The 20,664-nt window shown below is 46.3% G+C and overlaps 1 protein-coding gene across 2 annotated transcripts in view; it reads right to left on the reverse strand.

Annotated features, from left to right (window-relative positions):
* The window catches only part of LOC149359970 (diacylglycerol kinase theta), a 79,134-nt gene that overhangs the window by 38,931 nt on the left and 19,539 nt on the right, over window positions 1-20,664 (reverse strand). For both annotated transcript variants that reach the window (XM_089572075.1, XM_089572076.1), the window contains exons 2-5: window positions 8,807-8,886; window positions 7,502-7,604; window positions 6,041-6,129; window positions 4,296-4,427 (exon numbers count right to left, since the gene is read on the reverse strand). In XM_089572075.1, coding sequence (XP_089428201.1) covers window positions 4,296-4,427; window positions 6,041-6,129; window positions 7,502-7,604; window positions 8,807-8,886 — 404 coding nt within the window. The remainder of the gene's footprint in view (window positions 1-4,295; window positions 4,428-6,040; window positions 6,130-7,501; window positions 7,605-8,806; window positions 8,887-20,664) is intronic.

The raw sequence follows: 20,664 nt of genomic DNA on the forward strand, positions 1-20,664 counted from the left end.
AAGTGAGTTAATGAGTGAATAAGTGGGAGAGCGTGCAGGTTGGCGAATAAATAAGCTAAACAGCAAAAGCAGCAATAATAAGCCACCGGCAGGAAGAAGCCAGAAAACAAATCAGCCTTAAGAAAAGTAATCCTGCGAGGTTTATAGTGTGAATGACCTATTCAATGCCCTAGGAAACCAGTGAGTAGTGAGTAATGAGTAAGTCAAATAACATTTAGAGAAAACGAGGTAGGGAACGAATAGGAAAATGAGACTAATCAGTGTGGCGATAAGAACATCGGGATCTTTCGAGCCTTAGTACTTCCGAAACATGAGATAAAATCTACCACGAACTTCAAGAAAGGAACAAAGGACGTTTTTTTTTTTTTTTAAGTGTGTATATGGCATGCCATACATGCGTCAGTAACGAGAAAAACCAGTAACAGGCACTAAATACGAACGGCTGCGGTTTGAGTTGCAACCAGGTGCAAACTGACTGAGTTCACGGCAGATGGCACGAGTGCAAGTAAAGCTCATTCACCAGATTATTTGTCGAGATAGAAATTGCAAGCCCAACTTGTTAACCCCCGAAGCCCAAAATAGCGCTTTATTTTTTATTTCAAAGCAAGAAATAAGAAGCTTTAGCGTTCTTTCAAGCCGGTGGCGCAAAAACAAAAAAAAAGAAGACAAGGCCAAGTTCCGTTATTGTTTCAACAGACTATCCGTCCAGGGCCGAACCAACAATTTTCACCTCTCAACGGGGCTCAAGTGGCGAGAGCCTTGAGTGCTTCGAGCTGGCAGTGCCCGCCGGAACTCATGTAGCAACGCCGCTCGCGGAGGTTGACCTGTTTATTTTCAAAACCCTTAAGAGTTCCGATAATCTGGAACGATGTGGTGCTTCGCTTTCTGGCGTTACCCTTCTTAGTTCCCGCCGTGTTTCAACACTAAATGAGGATCACCAGTAGGCTCCAAGAATGACGGTGATCTCAACAGACTGAGCAGGATATACGGACATAGTAGCCGTCCTGGAGTGGAAGGAAATCGAATGGAGTGAAGTCGTTTTTTTTTTTATTTGGGGCGGGGGGGGGGGGGGGGGGGGGGGTCTGAAGAACCATGACATGTCGCTGTGCACTATGGCGCGTGACATTCGCTGGTGGAAACTTGAGCTGCATTTTACGCCGGGACATGATACTGTCAGCGCCAAGTGAAATGCGAACAATGAAACTGAGAAGTGAACAGTGAAACGACAATATATTACTTCAGCAATATTGAATATCAATGCACTTAATTCAGTTAGATGCAGCAAAGACCGCTGAGTGTTACTGGGGCCTTCCAGTATTTCTTCCTCGGCAGCTAATATCTTTGTTCTCGTGCGTTTACGTTGCACTTATACTGTTCGCGTTTCATATGACGATCACGGTGGATCAACCACCGAATAAGATCAAGTACTACAGAAGAAATACAGCTTCAAAAGCTACCTAAGTAGCTCCTTTTTTACTTTAATCGAAGACCATATCCACAAAATTTACTTTATACGTTAAAGCAAGGACTAATTTTGATGCCCAACAGATGAATAGCTTATTCAAGATGGCTAATATAAGAAGCGTCAGCTCTTGCTTTTCGTCGAACCACGCTAAATGAAAAAAAAGTATCACAAAAAAAGCCAAGAAATATTGATATTTAAGTTCTTCATTTCGGGTGTTTATCATTTTATTAGTTGTCCGTTATTTTCCACATTCTAGTCCCTGCTGTAACTGAAGCATCAAAAACACTGGCACATAACCACGAAATTGATTGGCTACACAGTGAACAATTCAATGCCGCGCCTAAAATAAAAAAAGCATGACCTAATCGTATTCTGTTTGCGGGAAAAAATGCACTGGGAAGTCGTGATAATTCATCATCCTCGCTAGCGCGCTTATTCTCAGTGTGAACACAGTAACACGTCCGCTCCAGTGTAGCGCGGCTGCTCTTTTCTTCCCGTAGTCTCAAGAACGCGCCGATTGACGCGTGTTTGTTTTTGCTACGTCAACGCCCAGAGAGCGGAGTGGATGGCGAGACATAAGGCATGCTCTTTCTCTTGCATCTCGAGGCTAAAGCGACAAATAAATAATGCACCCGCTTCCCGACCGAAGGGGCGCCGTGAGAGAGCGGAAGAAGCGCAGAGCTCCTCGATAGCTGCAAACCTTTGTGAATATTTTTGCTGCGCGCTCCCGCCTAAGCACATCGTGTTGCACAAAGACCGCTCTTTTCAGCAACTGTTGCACCGATATAGACGCTGCTTGAAGCGTTTAGAGCACGGCGAAAGAAAGCAAGAACGAACTCTCACGGGTGCTGGAGCGATGACTCGTCCTTACAAACACCCTTCCGCTTGTACCTTAACGCTGCCCACTTCAAGGAAAAAATAATTAGCCTCAATATCATTTTCTCATCAGAGCCGCCACAAACTGCTCACAATTGGCTGCGCTTGAATACTGGTTAATTGCCATAGCCAACTCCAGTTAATGAATACAGTTTAGTAGGAGACTGAATGGCTTGTTGGTTTCCAAGCGTTTCAACCCTGAGCGTCTAGTGGGAGAGGCGTGTACCCGTTACGAAACCAGCGGGTCCCCAGCGGTGCCGAGATTCGAACCCAGTACCTCACGCATACAAGGCTATAGGCGGCCATCGCTTCTATGGTCAATTCACGTACTAATAAAACCGAGTCCTCGTGTTAACAGCTTTCTGAAATGATCCCGTAAATGAGTGAAGCCCGTTTTAAATTCCTCGGCGCGCAGTTTTAACAAGGTTGTAACAGATGTGAAATGTGGTGGGAAAAGTGAACGCAAAAGACCAGAGGCGTAGATGTAGGCTGGAGGGCTCGCGTCTTATCAGCATCCTATTTTGGCTTCTAAAGCTAACTTCCTTCGCATACTTCATAACTCTGAGCTTCAAATCGCTCAGTTTTCCATCTTAAAGCATAGGATGCCAACGTGGCCAGCACTCTATGCATCTCGTTACAAAACTACCCGGCTTAAAAGAAGAAGCTGCCACGTGTAACAACTGGCACCAAACCTAATCAGTGTAATGCGTTGGACGACGCCTAGCTGTACAGTTTGGGTGAAGACGTGAATTGAAAGGAAATAAACGTTACATGGCACTGGGATAGATAAGAGAGAGAGAAATACAAGAAAAAATTGCCGACGATTACGTTACTTCCTAATGCGAAATTTGAGCGCAGCTGATCAGCTGTTTCAGCTTTTCGATATATTGAGGCAAAGAATTCGAGCAAGACATATGCCTGTACAATTACAGACACCTTGTAATTTTTCACACATATTCCCTCTTCAAGAAACACTCCACAAACAGTTCTTGATTGTCACGAAGGAAGCTTTGTGGACGGAGAAATAGATGGATATATATGCTCGACTTGCTGCACCAATGCCTGGTTCTCAAAGACGAGGTCTGCGCATGTATTTCGCGAGGTTGTCACAGCTGTGGGAACCGTTACGAGCGAGAGGACTCTCACATAAGTGGTAAGAAATTCCCGCCTGTCTTTATATCTACATTAAAGTCCCCACCCACCCTGCCACCCTGGTAGGTGGCAGCGTTTCTGGCACAACGTTGTCAATGCCAAAGCATGCAGCGCACATCTGTCACTACCGCCACGTAGCTTAAGGCCCGATTGAGGTGTACACTGTTCCAAGAGGGCAGTTATGCGCCTTCCCTCTGGTTCAGGTGTCCACCGAGATGTGTGAGACAGGTAGTGCGCCATTTCCCTTCCTCAAAAACCGGTGTACAAATTTTACCCTCTGCTTTCCGTGCCCCCGCTCTATTGGTTTCGCAGCTGTGGGAGACAGATACTGCGCATTTCCTTTCCTAAAAAAAATACTGAAAACACTTTGGAAATTCTAAAGTGTGCTTGGCAAAAGCCTTGTGGCCAACCCACTGCCGCTTCCCCGAATCGCTAGGCGCGAAATCATGGGGCCGCTTCGGAGCTATGCGTCTCACTCACTCGACTGCGACGAGAAGTCTGGCGAAGGAGCGGCGGTGTAGCTGCCACCGCCGACGCGCGCGCGCTCGTTCTACCGCTACTGTGTGACGTCACGGTTGCTCTGCACAACTGCGCCTCCCACTGGCGCGTCGGTTGCTAAGGAGGGGAGGAGGTTGCTCTTTTACTTTCTCCTTTCCAAGCTCCCGCTCCTTTGCTTTCGCAGCTTAAAGGGTGTCTGTCCACTGCTGGTTACAACGGACAACGGCGACGCCTCGAAACGCAGAAACGGGCACCTAAGAGCTGTGCTCTAAATGAAGGAAGTATGAAAGCAGGGAGTACGCACCGTGATGCCGCACCATTCGCATCGCATGCCCGCCAGGCACTCGGCCGACCAGCAGGTCTTCTTACACAGCTGGCACTTGGAGTTGGCGGGTAAGTTGCCTTCCCGCCAGTGGTGGAACTGCATCACCGACGGCTGCGGAAAAGCGACGCCCATTATCAGAACTACACACCCTCACTCGCCATCTCAGTGCATAGGAGAGGAGACCCACGTTGGATGTACCTATAAGGAAATCCGAGAGCAAACAAGCACGCGCAAAGTAGGGAACGTCATTCAGCAGGAGTCATTGGGGAATGAAAATGGTACCGAGCAACGAACCTCGAAGTCGTGTTTAATGTTCATATGGGGAGGAAAGATCGAGTACTCGCAATCAGAGGTTGAGGTCATTATGATGGGTCATGTTAAAAAGGTCGCCTCTTTATTACACTCGCTGGTCAATCCAGTGACAGGCTCCATGGACATTTGCAGGCGGTCGATAAGCAAGATTAATTTGATTAGGCCGAAGCCTAAGAACGGCAATTTCATCTGCTTGCAATGGAAATGGCAATTGTTTTACAAAGGGAAGTGTTTGTGCATGTGCACAGTCAGCCTTCTCGGCACACTCTCAAATTCAACAACATAACATGCGACTGCAGGACGCTCGTCTGAGGCTCAGCCCGGAGCAAAGTGAGGTATATGATTCGTTGTAGCGTCAGTAATGGTGGTGTTCTAGATGCACTGAAGTTAGTAAACGCAGTACATACACCGCCTGCCCATATTCTTCCATTACATTCGCTCCTGCAGCAGTTGGAAAACAGCTGCTTGCTTCGTTTCCTATCACTTCCGTAGCTAGAGGCAAAGAGACACCCAGTGCTAAGCCTACTCGCTTAATGTATAACCCATTTCAAATCTTGTGCGCCGCGATTAACGCTTGCTGGGCTCAGAATCAAGCCCGATCCGCATGATGAAGAGAGAGAGAGAGAAAAACTTTATTATGGCAAGTGTGTTTAGACCCCCCTTGGGTCCCTGGACCACCGCACGGTCCCACTCTACGTCGGAACGTTCATGTAATGTTGAAGAAGAGTGGCAATGATGAAGAGTGGCAATTTGGGCTAGTTGGTTCATTAGGAATCGGATGAGTCTACACACACACTGCAGCAAAATGAGGCTCTGCACTCTTCAGGCCTCGGATAACATAAAGATTGCATTCCAAATGCTTTTAGCTTTTTTTTCTTTGCGTCACTCACCTTGGAATAGGGAGAAGGCAAGCCCTCGCTGTCCTTAGAATGCACCATTCGGTGAGGCGGATCATAGCAATATAATTAGATCGAAGGGAAAGAATCCTCACCTTATATCGCCTCGTATTCACACGGCCCTGCTGAAAAAAAGTTCTATGATTCAATAACCTCATAGATCATTCATCATAGAATATCATACAATGTGTATGACATATCATACAATCTGTATGATATATCATACGAATTGTGTGATATATCATACAGATTGTATGATATGTCATACAGATTGTATGATATTCTATGATGAATGATCTATGAGGTTATTGCATCATAGAACTTTTTTTCAGCAGGGGGGAAGCAAAAGAAAAACAAAGTTTATCTTTCGCGGGTCCTGGGCTCTTCGTGCATTGCTTTTAACTGCGCTTTATAGCTTTCGTAACACAAAGAAATGGTATGCTACGCGAGATCACACTCACGCACTGTTCATAAGAAAATAAAGAGTAGACACCCTGTACACCCCGTGATACTCACTTTATTTCTACTTGGAGCATAGGTAGCACACTGCTTGCAGTCTGCAACGCTGAAGTCTTGGCACTCCAAATGCACACAGTATTCACAAACTGCGTGGAGGAAAGGAAATAAAAACCAAAATAGACGTCAGTAAGCAATGTCGCCGCGTTCACTTTTCGACTCAGCTGCAAGAAAGCACTGAAAGTGTAAGAAAAGTGGCGCCGACGTAATTTCCCCCCCTCCCCTCCCCCCCCCCCCCAAAAAAAAAAACAAAAATAAATAAATATCCAAGTGTAAATCGAGCGCAAGGACTGTAAAAACGGCATGCTGAGTTATGAGCTTCAAAGCCTTTTTTAAAAGCCTCAATAAATGTCTCTCGTCGTTTTTTCTGTCCTGTAAATGTTCGCTAGCATTACCGAGTCGTTTTCCGCGTAGTACTTTGTCAAAAATATACAGCGAATGTGCTTTGCTTCTAAGCCGCGTGGTGAGGCTCTTGCAGAACCCGTGGATATCCTCAGTTCCAGAAAGGTGAGGACGCGAGATTATCTCATCTTCGGGAAGTGTGGGACGCTTGTGATGCAAAAAGAGTCACACTGCATATCTGAGAAGCAAATTCGGTAGGCTGTGTATTTGTTTATAAAGGTTGTGTCACAAAGAGGATTGGTGAAGTAGATATAAAACTTCCAAGCCGAATTACAAACAACAGAGCCCTACCACAAAATTGTGAGCAAATTGGGGATGGCGTCTCGCATTCTAGGTTCAATCAGTTAAGTATCGCAATTTTACTATTATAGCTTCTGTGCCGATTGTAGCCTTCCGATTCGTATTTTCCGTGCATGTACCCCTCGCTTGTTGATCCAGGCGGCTTGAGAACCACAAAACGCCAGCACGTATCTTCTGGTTTGGTTTTGGTTTATTGGGGCTTAACGTCCCAAAGCGATTCAGGCTATGAGGGACGCCGTAGTGAAGGGCTCCGGAAATTTCGACCTTCTGGCCTGACCTTCTTTATTCCCCAGGAAACCTTGTGAGTCAGAGCCGCTAAGATTTCCGAACATATCTTAGGTCCGCATCTGGTCGGCGCTTGCGCTCTGTGCTCGTGTAGTAGACAGCAGACAGCAGTAATTAAGTGTAGCTGACATGTTATATCAACGGTCCAGTAATATGCTTAGAACACAACAGCCTGATATGAAGCATTTCTCGACAAGCGCTGTAGGCGGTGTTGACGGGGAAGTTTGTTGCGGCCTATAAGCGTGTGTTACCACGTTTTGTGATGAAGCTTACCGGCAGCATAAGACGCATAGCTCTTTTACATTCGAGTATCCTACCAGTGGCCGCCTGATAGCTTCGTTTTCTTTATACAGTTCACTTCTGTAACTACGTGAGTTTAGAGCTACGAGTTATTCTTTGGAAGACCGTGATCAAAATTGGACGAAAGTTAAAGGAGGAAGTAATCTACAGAGGGGACGAAAGTCGGTCGCTCACCTTCACACCTAACTGCACAGTTGTCTTCGATTCGTTTCCTGCAGACGTTGCAAAACTTTCTTTTGAGGTGACCTGCTTCCGTCCAGCAGTGGGGCACTGGGTTCTGCGCACAGATTACGGGCATCAACGTATGAGAAAAAGCAAACATGGCTATGTGAGTGCGGCACTGAACTCCGGCTACAAAAAAAAAAGAAGTAAAGCGTCTATATAACTGAAATGCGACTGGACAAAAAGTGGATACAAAAATTCACAGACACACCCAATTTAATTATGTGTTGCCAAGGCGATAGCATTAGCAACTGTTGACGCCTTTACCGGAAGTGACGTCACGTTCGGTCTAATGACGTCACTTCACTCTAGCCAATGGGAATGCTCCGGTCTGATGACGTCGCTTCCATTCAGCCAATGGGAGTGCTTCAGCATGTTGACGTCACTTCCATCCAGCCAATGGGAATGCTCCAGTGTGGTGACGTCGGTTCCCTTCAGCCAGTGAGCGAGTTTTTATGAAAGACGATGCATTCTGGCCCCATGGGGATTCTAATACGCTCGTATTAAAAGAGAGGTTGCACTTTCTCTCCTGCGGCTGGGGTAAATAATGCTTGAGGATTTCTCTCTGTCACTTCCGTTACTTCTACGCTTTACATCACCTGAAAATTAATACCCTGATTTAGCGATGCGCTTCGCAAATTTGAAGTTTTCCATATATGCCAAACTCTTAAAGCGAAAAAAATTCGCTGTATAATCTCGCTTCTTATTAAATGCGCTCAGCAATGAATGCAAGCTTTATGCTTGTGTAAACTTCACTGAGAATGGCGGTTCTACCTATTTGCATTTATTCGTCAAATAAACGTGCTGCTAGACATCTGGGCTCACAAGGTCGCCAAGAGCCATGGGCTCGAAGCCACCTAGTATAATGCCCACTAGGGCTCAGTGCTGACAATAAACGTTTTCCAATCCAAATAGGGACGTTGCACACAAAAAATTTCCGTTGAAAATTACAGTAAGAACAAAAGAAGCTGCAACAAGCGTTTTGCTGAAGCCCAGAATAGATGCGTAAGTTACGGTGTTGTACACATCTACTGACACGCTTTGTGTTTTCAGTGCTAAGAATATTATAACCTTGGTCTAATCTCGTATTCAGACACATACTGACAGCCTACCAAGAAAAAAAAAATTCCACGTCATAGATACTATATATTAAAGGAAAATAGACAACAGAACTGAAAAAAAAAAAGAAAGCTTTTCGCATTATTTTTTTCTGCTAATTTAGGCAAATTTAATGAAGTAGAAATGTGTGGTACTTACTTTGATTACATTGATTGCAATAGTTGAACAAGGAGAAACCACAGTCTTGAGGCATCTGTCGTGAACTACAAAATTACAAACTGCAAAGAGAGAAAAAAAGAGAACAAAATGCCACTGTATAGTACACTGCAGAGCAGAAATCTGTCACAAAATTCGGAGCACACTTGTGCAGCTAAGTGGGCGACTAATGTCCATTGGGTCGCTTTAAACCCTTATTATGAATTGTTTCCATCGGTTTCTGTACTTTTACATTGGCCATCCCTATGTGCGCATAATGTAACTACAGTCGGTAAAGGTTGCTGCATAACTTTAAAACAAGAGGTGGAAGGAAAGGCTTAAGTCTTCTGAATAACGTTTCATCAAGATGACCTGCCTTTGCGCCTTACTGATTGTTGAACTTTGCGCTGTAAAGACTTTCATGTTCCTTCATTTCTGCCTACCGTCGACGAAGTCGGGAGCGCTAATATACTGATGCAGGTAATGCAGATGCAATGCATGTAATGCGGATGCGTGACGACTTGAGTCACGCGTAGTTCCCGCACGTTCCGCATCAAATGGTCATCCTCCGCACAGCCATATCCCAGAGCAGCTGGCACACGCAGAAAACTGTACCTGACAGCCATGTGTTGCGAGAGGCTGCTATCGAAAGCACCGAGCCTGCTTAAAGTCGAGCCATTATGGCCTGCTAATCTTTCCCAGAAATCGTTCGGCTGCGTTTAGCGCACAAGAATGCATTTCTTGGAGCAGAGATGATAAACCCGAAAGATGCTCTTAGCTAGCGTTGTTGATAGCTGACTGCTCTTTGTGTGGCATCAGCCCGGCAAAAAGCTCGTCATGAACAGCAGCAACAATCAATCATTAGTTTGCGCAAATTGAAAGAAAAAGTACAACTGGAGCAGCTCGCAAACGCCGCTTAAGCAACCAGGCGCCACTGTCGACTTCACTGTTACAACCTTCTGGACTTACATTAGAGGCATGAATTGTTTAAGTTCTTTTCAGGCCTCCGCCATCAATTTTTCTCCAGCTATATTTTCTCGCTCCTGTTTCTACCCTGCACTATAAATACGAATACACCTATATGGGAGTAAAAAAGGGAGTCAGCTGTTCTCTAGCGCCCTTCATTTTATAAAAGGGAGTGTGCCCTTACAAAAAAAGTTTTAGATAGTCTATAGAGTGTCTATAGACTTCTGTTTATAAAGTCTATAGACTTTCTATAGACAATACTTTATAGGCAATACAAAAGCCATAGACAGTCTATAGACAATCTATAGATTTATGGCCACACACTTTTAGTAGACTTCTGTCTATAGACAGTCTATAGACTATGAATAGACAAAAAGCAATATCTATAGGAAGTCAATAGAGTCAATAAGAAGTCTATAGACTGTCTATAGACCATTTTTATAAGCGTGGTAGAGGACAGCTTCCTCTTTTTTTCACTCCTCTCTGCTTAGAGCGTGAGTAGGATGACGCAATTTTCGTTCCTTTCAAGATGAACCAAACAACTATTGACCGTTTTCTTTCTCACCGTCATTCGTATAAACCCGTCCCTTTAAATGAACAATGGGGCTATTTTACCTCTTAAGACACAGTGGCTGTCTTCTGTAGAGCCCTCTTCATTAAAAAAGAAAACAGCTCGCATTACTGTTCAGCAACAGCAGTATCGTCGAAGAGACAGTCACGTGTCCAGGGCTTGTTTTTCCGAGCATTCAGCGAGCGAGAGAAGCCGCGCAACTCGTGTTGACGAAATAAGGCACGGAAACGTCATCCACCCACACCAACGAAGGACCGAAAGCGCGTGGGCTTGTCCTATTTGCGTCGCATATGCTGCGGAATTTCCCGGCTGCTGGCACGAGCGCATTTAATACCCGTCTCATCCCGCTGACTCCAGTGAGTAATCCGCAGTAAAGGTTACCCCCAACAGCAACAAGGAAATATTGCAAGCTAATTAAAGCGTCGCCCACGAAAAGCTTTGTATTCAGAGTAGAACGTCCTTTAATGGAGAATCTAAAACAACTTTAATGCCAGCGTTGGAGGTGGGTTGGTGTAACATTTACTCTTCGGTGACGTCACAGGCGAGGTTTACAGCGCGCCACGTGGTATGTTTCACCTTTTTGTCATTACCAGTACGCCTATTTTTGGCAAGCCCAAGCGCGTCCATAATTTGCTAAGATCATCCTTTGTTTATTTCTTCTGATTTCTTGCCCTAGTTTCCTCTTTCCACTCTGCCTGCGATCTGTCGGCTTGCACCCAATCCTGCTTTGTGCCTTTTGGCAGATAGTACATGGTGCTCCCGTGACAATTTATACCTGTTTACACTCTTTGATGACGGCTAAATGGCGATGATGATAAAACTCCTTGAAAGCATCAGGCCAGTTCACTATCTTTAATGCAGGACGTCATATGTGCCCAGAGTAAAAACAACGCAGAGTCTAGCGTTATAAACTGCTTCGGGGCCAAACTCCGCTCAGTTTTTCTACCGTGTATTTTAAACTTAATTCTCTTTTCTTCGAAACTCTTCTTATGCCAGTTTATTCATCGGCGTCTATGATTATGCCAGCACACTTTGAGCCCCAATGCATAAGTCCACAAATGGCCGACAGCAAACGCCTGAACGCCGGTAGCAGTTGGCGTGCCCTGCTGTCTCCACCGGCGCAGTCACATATCGCTCGGAGTGAAGCATCAGCTGAAATCGCTATGAAGTCCCTCACGAGTTTCTTGAACAGTTATTCGCCAATATCAGCAGGAAAAAAGAAAACAGGTACGATTCTCCGAAGACCAGATCTCGCGCTGTGCGCATCGCAAGTCTCGACTGCAGGCACCACATGCGCCACTCGAAAGCAAAGGGGCGCTCGAACAGCGGTCGCGAACCTGCCTCCAACGCAGAGACGAGGGCGTAGGGCGAGCGGAGAAGGGCGAAATATTGATCCGCAGTCTGGCAACAGCGAGCGCGCCAAAAGAAGTTAACCAAAAGAAAACATGCACGAGAGCTAGCGTTACGTTCGAAGCTGTGCGCGTTGTCCCTGCTCCGCCGCAGTGTCCCCCCCCCCCCCCCCTCCCCCCTCCTGCGGGTTCGGTGGGAGACTGCGCTTTTCTGCCAGTCTTGTGCCGTGCAAGCGCTGCTACAAAGTTGCGTTCTCAGTGACTGAACAGGCCGCCTTTTTTTCCCCTGCCATAGGCGACGCTGAATTCAGCAGCTGACATTTCTTTACAACGCGGAGGGTTGAAATGACTGCAAGTTTCTATCCCCCATCTTCGACCAGACAGCAGCCTTCAAATGGACCCGTACATTCCACTTCCAGCATCGATCGTGCCTTCTTTTACGAAAGAAAAAAAAAGAGAAAAAAACTAATCACTCTCAAAACAAGCATCTAATCTGCTTAATGTTTAAAGTTTCACTTTGACCACATCCACTCATTTTCTTAACTTATATAGCTACGTTGTGTTGAAAACTGCCAAAAAAACAACAGCCAGTCTTTAGACATTGCCCAGGTTACAGCCAAGTGCGTTCCTTTAACCTGCCATTCTCTCCTCAAGTTTCACTGAGAGTTAACGGGACTAGTTTTTGAACGAGTTGGTTCATCATCGTAAACTGAATGGAAAGAGCTTCTCAGGCGATCGCAGGCAGAAGATACAGGCAAGCGATATTTGCCACATTGTCTGTGCAGAGTTGTTATGTCAATTCACTGACAGTTTCACGAGTGTTTCTTTTGTTTTGCTGCTCTAGAAAAAAGAAAGATTTCGTTGTTCGCAACACGGCACACACACACACACACACACACACACACACACACACACACACACACACACACACACACACACACACACACACACACACTCACTCACACGCACGCACGCACGCACACGCACACACACACACACACACAGTCTCTCTCTCTCCCCCCTCACACACAAAGAAACGCACAAAAAATTAAAGCAACGACAATTTAAACAGGAACCTTCCTTCTACGCCCACCCAACATTCGTTCAAGCTCTGTGCAAAAAGTTACCCCACGTAAGCTTCCGCTGTAAAGCGTGCACTGCGGAGTACTTCAATCCGATGGAGGAAGCCAACCTAACGAGGATCCTAAAGATAACCTGATCCCCGCCCCGCGTCCAATAATCGTTCAAGGCCGCTCAGCCGGCCGGTGTATATTCCGCGCGGCAGGTTGAGCACGCGACGCCCTATCCACCGCAGCCGGACAGATGGCCGTACTAAAAATACGTCCGCGTACTCGCCCGTCGGCCGCGCAACGCGGCAACGCTAAGACTAGGCGCTCAAGGAACGTGTCTGCGTCTCCTCAGTCTCGCACTGAATCGGCTCCTTTCATTTCCTCGTCGTCAAAGGAAACAATAAAATAAATGCGATGAACTTAGCCTCGTGTAGAGAAAAAAACAAAACAAGAACAATAGCTCGGCACGGCGGCTTGCTTTCTCTCAGTATTTCGCGTCAACATTGACTGCGCCCGAAATCGACGAGGTGGGCGAACCGTTCGAGACAAGGAGAAATCGCGAACGCGAAAGAACAGTAACATAGAAAGAGATCAAGCGACGACGGCCGTAACGAGGCATACTTAGAACACGATAAAGCATGACATTTACATGAAAAGAAGGAAGAACTACGAGAGTTCATAACGCGGTAAAGAGGAAAATCAAAACATGCGTCATTTCACTGCTTTTTGAGCCTTGCCCACGTGCGAGTTAAATATATGCCATAGTTGCAACGGTGTACTGTGCGATGTCAGTGCACGTTAAAGAACCCCAGGTGGTCGAAATTTACGGAGCCCTCCACAACGGCGTCTCTCATAGTCTTAGTCGCTTTGGGACGTTAAACCCCATAAACCAAACCAAACCAAACTTTTTTATATTATCACCAATGTGTCCATTTAGTTGTTTTTTTTAGGTTGCCCTCCGCACCCTGCGTAGTCTAGCAGTCCCATTTTCTCTCCTTGCTGGGTACGTGTCTCCTAATTAAATCCAATATAAAGCATGTGAATCATATCGACAGCATGCAGCAACTACTATAGATTCTTAATCAAAGATCGTGGTAAGAATTCAGGGCATAAGCAAAAAAAAAAAAAAAACACTCTTCTCTGTAAGTTCGAACGTGAAACACATCGCGCATCGAATTTGACATCGTTTTTCGTTGCTGATGTTGCAGCGAAACCACAACAAGGCACACTTACAATAAAAGCGACATTGGAGAAGTGTAAGTGTGATCCTTCAGCAGAAAAATCGGCGGCGGTATTGACTAATGCTTACATACAAAAATGGGGGAAAAGAAACTAACTATCGAGTGAGTGTTGTGCTTGCGGCGAAACACACAACGGGCTCTATACAAAAATCTTCGGTAGCAGCGCGTACGGTTGTGTACTTTTAACGCTGTTAGTGTAAGCCACTTCGGGGCTTGATCAAACTATAACAATAACACTGAAAACTGCAGCTGCAAAAGCATCCGCGCAATGCTGTCTGGTGTCCTTGTTTCTTGGATCTAATCATGGTTGTACGAGCGTTCGTGAACCCCATCGCAGGGCACCGTAGTCTCCAGAAGTTCGCACTGAGCGCCAGCGCACGCAATTTCCTCCTACCTAAAGCATTGGTCAGTCAGCACAGAGTATGTTTGGTTCCGCCAAGCAGTGGCCCACTTCACTAGGATAGACACGACACCGGTAACTGGGACCGGCTTATTTAAGGGTAAGTTTCACGGGTGGTACCTTTCACAACGTGTCAAACCCTGTCGAAATGGGTAACCTGTAGTGGCCAGGCAGTTTCCCCAGCTTCCAGAATTTCACTAGGATAGACACGACACCGGTAACTGGGACCGGCTTATTTAAGGGTAAGTTTCACGGGTGGTACCTTTCACAACGTGTCAAACCCTGTCGAAATGGGTAACCTGTAGTGGTCAGGCAGTTTCCCCAGCTTCCAGAATTTCACTAGGATAGACACGACACCGGTAACTGGGACCGGCTTATTTAAGGGTAAGTTTCACGGGTGGTACCTTTCACAACGTGTCAAACCCTGTCGAAATGGGTAACCTGTAGTGGCCAGGCAGTTTCCCCAGCTTCCAGAATTTCACTAGGATAGACACGACACCGGTAACTGGGACCGGCTTATTTAAGGGTAAGTTTCACGGGTGGTACCTTTCACAACGTGTCAAACCCTGTCGAAATGGGTAACCTGTAGTGGTCAGGCAGTTTCCCCAGCTTCCAGAATTTCACTAGGATAGACACGACACCGGTAACTGGGACCGGCTTATTTAAGGGTAAGTTTCACGGGTGGTACCTTTCACAACGTGTCAAACCCTGTCGAAATGGGTAACCTGTAGTGGCCAGGCAGTTTCCCCAGCTTCCAGAATTTCACTAGGATAGACACGACACCGGTAACTGGGACCGGCTTATTTAAGGGTAAGTTTCACGGGTGGTACCTTTCACAACGTGTCAAACCCTGTCGAAATGGGTAACCTGTAGTGGCCAGGCAGTTTCCCCAGCTTCCAGAATTTCACTAGGATAGACACGACACCGGTAACTGGGACCGGCTTATTTAAGGGTAAGTTTCACGGGTGGTACCTTTCACAACGTGTCGAACCCTGTCGAAATGGGTAACCTGTAGCGGCCAGGTAGTTTCCCCAGCTTCCAGAATTTCATGCCAGCATCTACATTTAAACCACCATAACAAATGACACAGTGTGTCGCGCGTCATCAAAACTGGACGGGACACTTAAGGTCCGCCTTAAGGGCACGACTCGATAGCGTAATGGGTTAACTCCCATAGATGCAGAAGGCCATTCTCTGCTTTACATTCATAGATCCCTGGGAGTCCCCATACCCCTTCTGAAGCAGTGGCGCAGCAGTCAAGCGATGCGTCACTACCCTGCGATGGCAGGTGCTCCCAGCGGTGAGTCTCGTGGCGCCCAGGTTGCTCTTCCCGAGTGACCGATCATTAATTTAACTGCGACATACTACAGTGCGCAGTTAGCTCACTATCCGGTAAGCAGGTTGTGATGACGTCGCAAGGTCACGTGACCTATAGGTGGCCCACCTGCCTCCTAGGTTGCTCTCTGGCGACCACCTGCCAGAGTCCTGCTCGTGATCTTTCTCTCACAACGCCAAAACCGGAATTTCTGGGAAACGGGGCCTTTAACACTCTAATAATAATAATAATAATAATAATAATAATAATAATAATAATAATAATAATAATAATAATAATAATAATAATAATAATAATAATAATAACAACAATAATAATAATAACTTGTTTATTTCCATCAGTGATGGGGAAACTGCGGATAAAAGCCGCTTGACAACAAGCGACTAGACTGAAGCCCGCAGCTTCACTACAAAGCAGGCAGCGATAGAACAACAACAAAAAAAAAACTTGCAGAAAGCACAATATTCAAAAATAATGCACGCACACTTGACAGTCACAAGAGGTGAATAACAAAAGGCAAGATAACACTTTTAGTTGTTATTGTAAGCAAGGATTGTTAATGAAATGTTTGCGTAGGGTTCGTACAGAAATTGTATGCAAATCTATACCTGATTTGTGGAATGAATTTAAAAGGGTTGGCAGTGTGTATGACACTTTTTGCCTGGAATAATTTGTCCGCGCAGTGACCACCCTCCACGGTTCTGTGTGACGGGTGGCGTAGGAATGTGTGTTTTTATCTAGATCTGATAATTCATGAAAAAAATTGAGATTTTCTTTCACCTCCCGTTTGAAAGCCACACTTAACTTATAGTTTCCCGTTAATATTTCAGTAAGAAGCAGCTTCCGAATGCATTGGAAGGAGATAACGCTGGAGCTGATCACGATGATGATTTCTTTTTAATAGTGCAGGTGAAGCTTGGCCGTAGACTGCCATAATATAACGCTAGAGAAGAAGGGTTGGAAAGAAGAGTGTGTCTGGTATCCGCGGTATGCAAATATACTGCGTGTTACGTAGTAACTATGTGGTTCTAAGGATCATGCCTGTTCATAGCAGCGCCTCCACAAGTACCACCGCTTTTGGTTTCGCGCTGTGGCTGAGCCCTGGGAAGTTATTAATAGAGCACGCTATATACTTGCATTTCGCTCTCTTTTTTCTTCAGCACATTTTTGCCCTCCACCTGTGTTGCCGTTCTCTGCTGCACGAATAGTTTTTAGCATAAGAGCACGCTCAGGAAACGCTGTTGTTGCGTGAAGCTTCTTGAAAGTGAGGTAGTGTCACGCAGAGTACTCAGCGGACTCTCTCTTCCGAAAAAAAAAAAAAAGGCTGCGAAAAAGGCGCAATATTTATTCTGGCACGCACGTTGGGACCTCACCTCCCATGTTTTCATCGTGCGCTCTTCGGGTTCTCCCGCACCACAAGGACCCGTAGCGTCCTCGTGCGGCCTCCCAGCTGTGAACGGGACGTGGCGTCCATTAGTGAGAGTGACTCTCAATATTGCAGGGGTCCCGGCCGTCCCTCGGGTGCTTAACCTGACGCGTTGCCCACGATGACCGCTGGAGAAAGGAACAATTATATGCGCCCGTCTAATGCGCCGTGCTTATGGCAACCACTAAGCCTTAAACACTGCGCACTTTATGTTTCTGTTGGTTGTGTTCGGCAAACTTGTGTGTGACCTCTTGGAACAGACCTTATTGTTTAATAGTACCGCCTCGTATGTTGCTTTAAGTAGGAAGTGAAGAGAAGCGGAAGGAAGAGAAAAGTTCTCTTCGGACTAAAAGAAGACATGCGCGTGGATTTAGTTTCAATGCGAGTCACCAGATGGCGCCTGTAAAAGCTGTAGAAAAAAGCTAGATCACGAGGCAAACTTGTCTTCCCCCCTTTAGTAACCTGGCGTCAGCTTAGTACGTATATAAACAGCACACTCTCCTCTTCTCTCTCTCTCTTATTCTTCCGCAGCTAGGACTCGCATTAGCCCCGCCATCTCTCCTTAAAGCAAATTTATGGATATAGCGTCAGCGTCAGCGCCTGCTCCTGCTTTCGCCTGACGGATAGTACAGAAACTTCACGTCTCCCTTAACTTGTCATTACGCGTCGTAGGAAGTGACTGAACAATACGCCGCTGCGCTAATGCAGCTTACACGACGGCGTAATGAGGAGTAAGTGGCAGGCACGCACTACCGAACAACACCCACGCACTGTAGTCGTACCCCTGTGTTTGTTCTTTTTTTGTCGTCTTCCTTTATTTTTTTTACGAAGTTTCTCTACAGGAAGAGGAAAACTCGACGCGCATGCTTGACTTTCCTCGTTGGAAGAGGGTAGCATACGCATCCTCTGAGGAGGCAGTGGGTTCGAATCATGATGCCTCCAGCAGCCCACAGGTCAATGGTCGCCAGCATCCCCCGGCCTAGTCCTTGTCTTCTCTTGAAGCGAAATGCTTGGAAACATCAGCCAATCTTTCAGTTCAAAACACTCTTGTAAACAACAGTCTGGCTCCACTCCTACTACAAATCTTTTTTGTTCACTAGCGCTCAAATCGCCCACACCAGATATTTTTTTATTTATTTGTAACCTTATTTCAGACACAGCTGACCTTGGATAACAGGGCAAAATGATCTCTGCCTGACGAGGGCCCTGTCACCCATACACTGGTCGGCAAGTGGAAGTGATAGATTAAATCGTTATACAAATGGTAATGTCAATAAACAGCTTCGAAAAAACACGAACAACAAACACAAGACGCATGTTTTGAACATGTATACATTTTGGGCTAGCAAGAAGGCAGAAAATACTCATGACAGTGAATAAGACAACGTGTCAGATTTTTAAGGCTTTTTTAAAGCTTCCAGGCGATCTATATTCCTGTATGATATCTAGGAAAGATGGGTTGGTGTTCAGAAAGTTAGGTATTAGGTACATTGTTGTTTGGGTACAGTAAGTTGTTCTCAAAGCGGGAACCTTGAAGAAGCTGTGCCTCATGTACCGTGTGTTACCGGGTAAGCGCAAGTCAGATATTCAGGATGAATCTCGTATAGTCTGATGTGAGCGACTACCAAGCGCCGAGTCTGAACGAAGGAAAAACAAGAGCGCTACACTGCGACCGCCCTTCTTCCAGCTTCTGGAACCAGATCGGCACCGACAGGACCCGGCAGCCTCAGCAGACTACGGGCGGCCGTATCGATCAGCGCGAGGGTCACTGCGTTCCCGTGGCCGCTCGCCGAGCTAAACTTGAGCTGCACCCCCCCGCAGTGCGCAAAACAGCACCACACGCAGCTTGTGCCTCCTCTGCAGCACGACGTACACAGTGCCCCTGCATGCCACTGTTCTCCAAGTCTCAGATGAAGGCGAAGTCATGTCCCCTTGGTACATGAGTTATCGAACGGGAAATTTTCAAAATGTCCAAATGGACAGTCAACCTAGAAAGCTAAAAATAAACTGACCTGTCGATGACTGATACAGCTAACATCATCATCATCAGCCTGACTACGCCCACTGCAGGCCGACGGCCTCTCCCATGTCTCTCCTATCGATCCTGTCAATCGCCAGTTGCGGCCACCGTATCCCTACAAACTTCTAAATCTCATCCGTCCACCTAACTTTCTACCACCCCCTTCTACGCTTGCCTTCTCTTGGAATCCACTCCGTTGTCCTTAAGAACCAGCGGTTATCTTGCCTTCGCATTACATGCCCTGCCCAAACCCATTTCTTCCTCTTTATTTCGACTAGAATGTCATTAACCCGCGTTTGTTCCCTCCCCAACTCTGCCCGTTTCCGGTCCCTTAACGTTACACCTATAATTTTTCTTTGCATAGCTCGCTGCGTTGTCTTTAACTTAAGCTGAACCCTTGTTGTTAACCTACACGTTTCTGCCCCATAGGTGAGTACCGGTATGGTACAGCTGTTGTGTACTTGTCTCTTGAGGGATATTGGCAAACTGCCATTCATGATCTGAGAGAACCTGCCATACGCGCTCCACCCCATTCTTATCCTTCTATAGACGGATACAACTCAAAACCGAAGCGGCTTCTCCCAGGATCGGCCAACGCCATTGGCTGGAAGCGGGTCCTTTGATGGGGAAAAGCCGGTTCTTTCTCGAGTTGTATCCGACTACAGTCAGCCAGAAAAATGATAGGTGTAACGTTAAGAGATCGGAAGAGGACGGAGTGGGTGAGGGAACAAACGCGAGTTAATGATATCCTAGTTGAAATCAAGAGGAAGAAATGGGCTTGGGCAGGGCATGTAATGCGAAGGCAAGATAGCCGCTGGTCCTTAAGGGTAACGGAGTGGATTCCAAGAGATGGCAAACGTAGCAGGGGACGGCAGAAAGTTAGGTGGGCGGATGAGATTAAGAAGTTTGCGGGGATACAATGGCCGAAACTGGCAAAGGACAGGGTTAATTGGATAGACATGGGAGAGGCCTTTGCCCTGCAGTGGGTGTAGTCAGGCTGATGATGATGATGATGACAGTCAGCTATCCGCCAACCACTGATCGAATGATTGGTCAGTTGCAGGGTGTGCGAGGTGCAACGCCGCAGAAGGTGTAGTATAGCGGGCTTAACGTTTAGTTCAAGTTCTACTTGGTGCGCACAATGAAGCAGACACCTCCAAACAATGTGCCCTGAAAATGAAGCCAGAACTACATTCATTCGCTCGCAGTCTTGTTTATCACTCGCCATAGACGTTTCCCCTGCCGCGCTAAAGTGGAAGGTAAATTTTAAACGAGAACACTCACATTATTCAGTTATTTTCTGATTAGATATTGTCTCCTGGCGTACCGCAGTTAGCAGTTTGAAACCGTTCCGGCTAGCGGTGAACAGTAAGTCCTAATCAAACAGGTCTGAAAAGCCCGCGGAACTCAAACAGCATGTTCTATGCCGTTCCATTATGCACATATCTGTGTTCCGCTGCTGGTTATCTTAGAGGAGCGTGT

The sequence above is a fragment of the Amblyomma mixtum genome, chromosome 2 (genome assembly GCF_055824585.1).
Source record: "Amblyomma mixtum isolate Tamu chromosome 2, ASM5582458v1, whole genome shotgun sequence".
Taxonomy (NCBI): Eukaryota; Metazoa; Arthropoda; class Arachnida; order Ixodida; family Ixodidae; genus Amblyomma; species Amblyomma mixtum.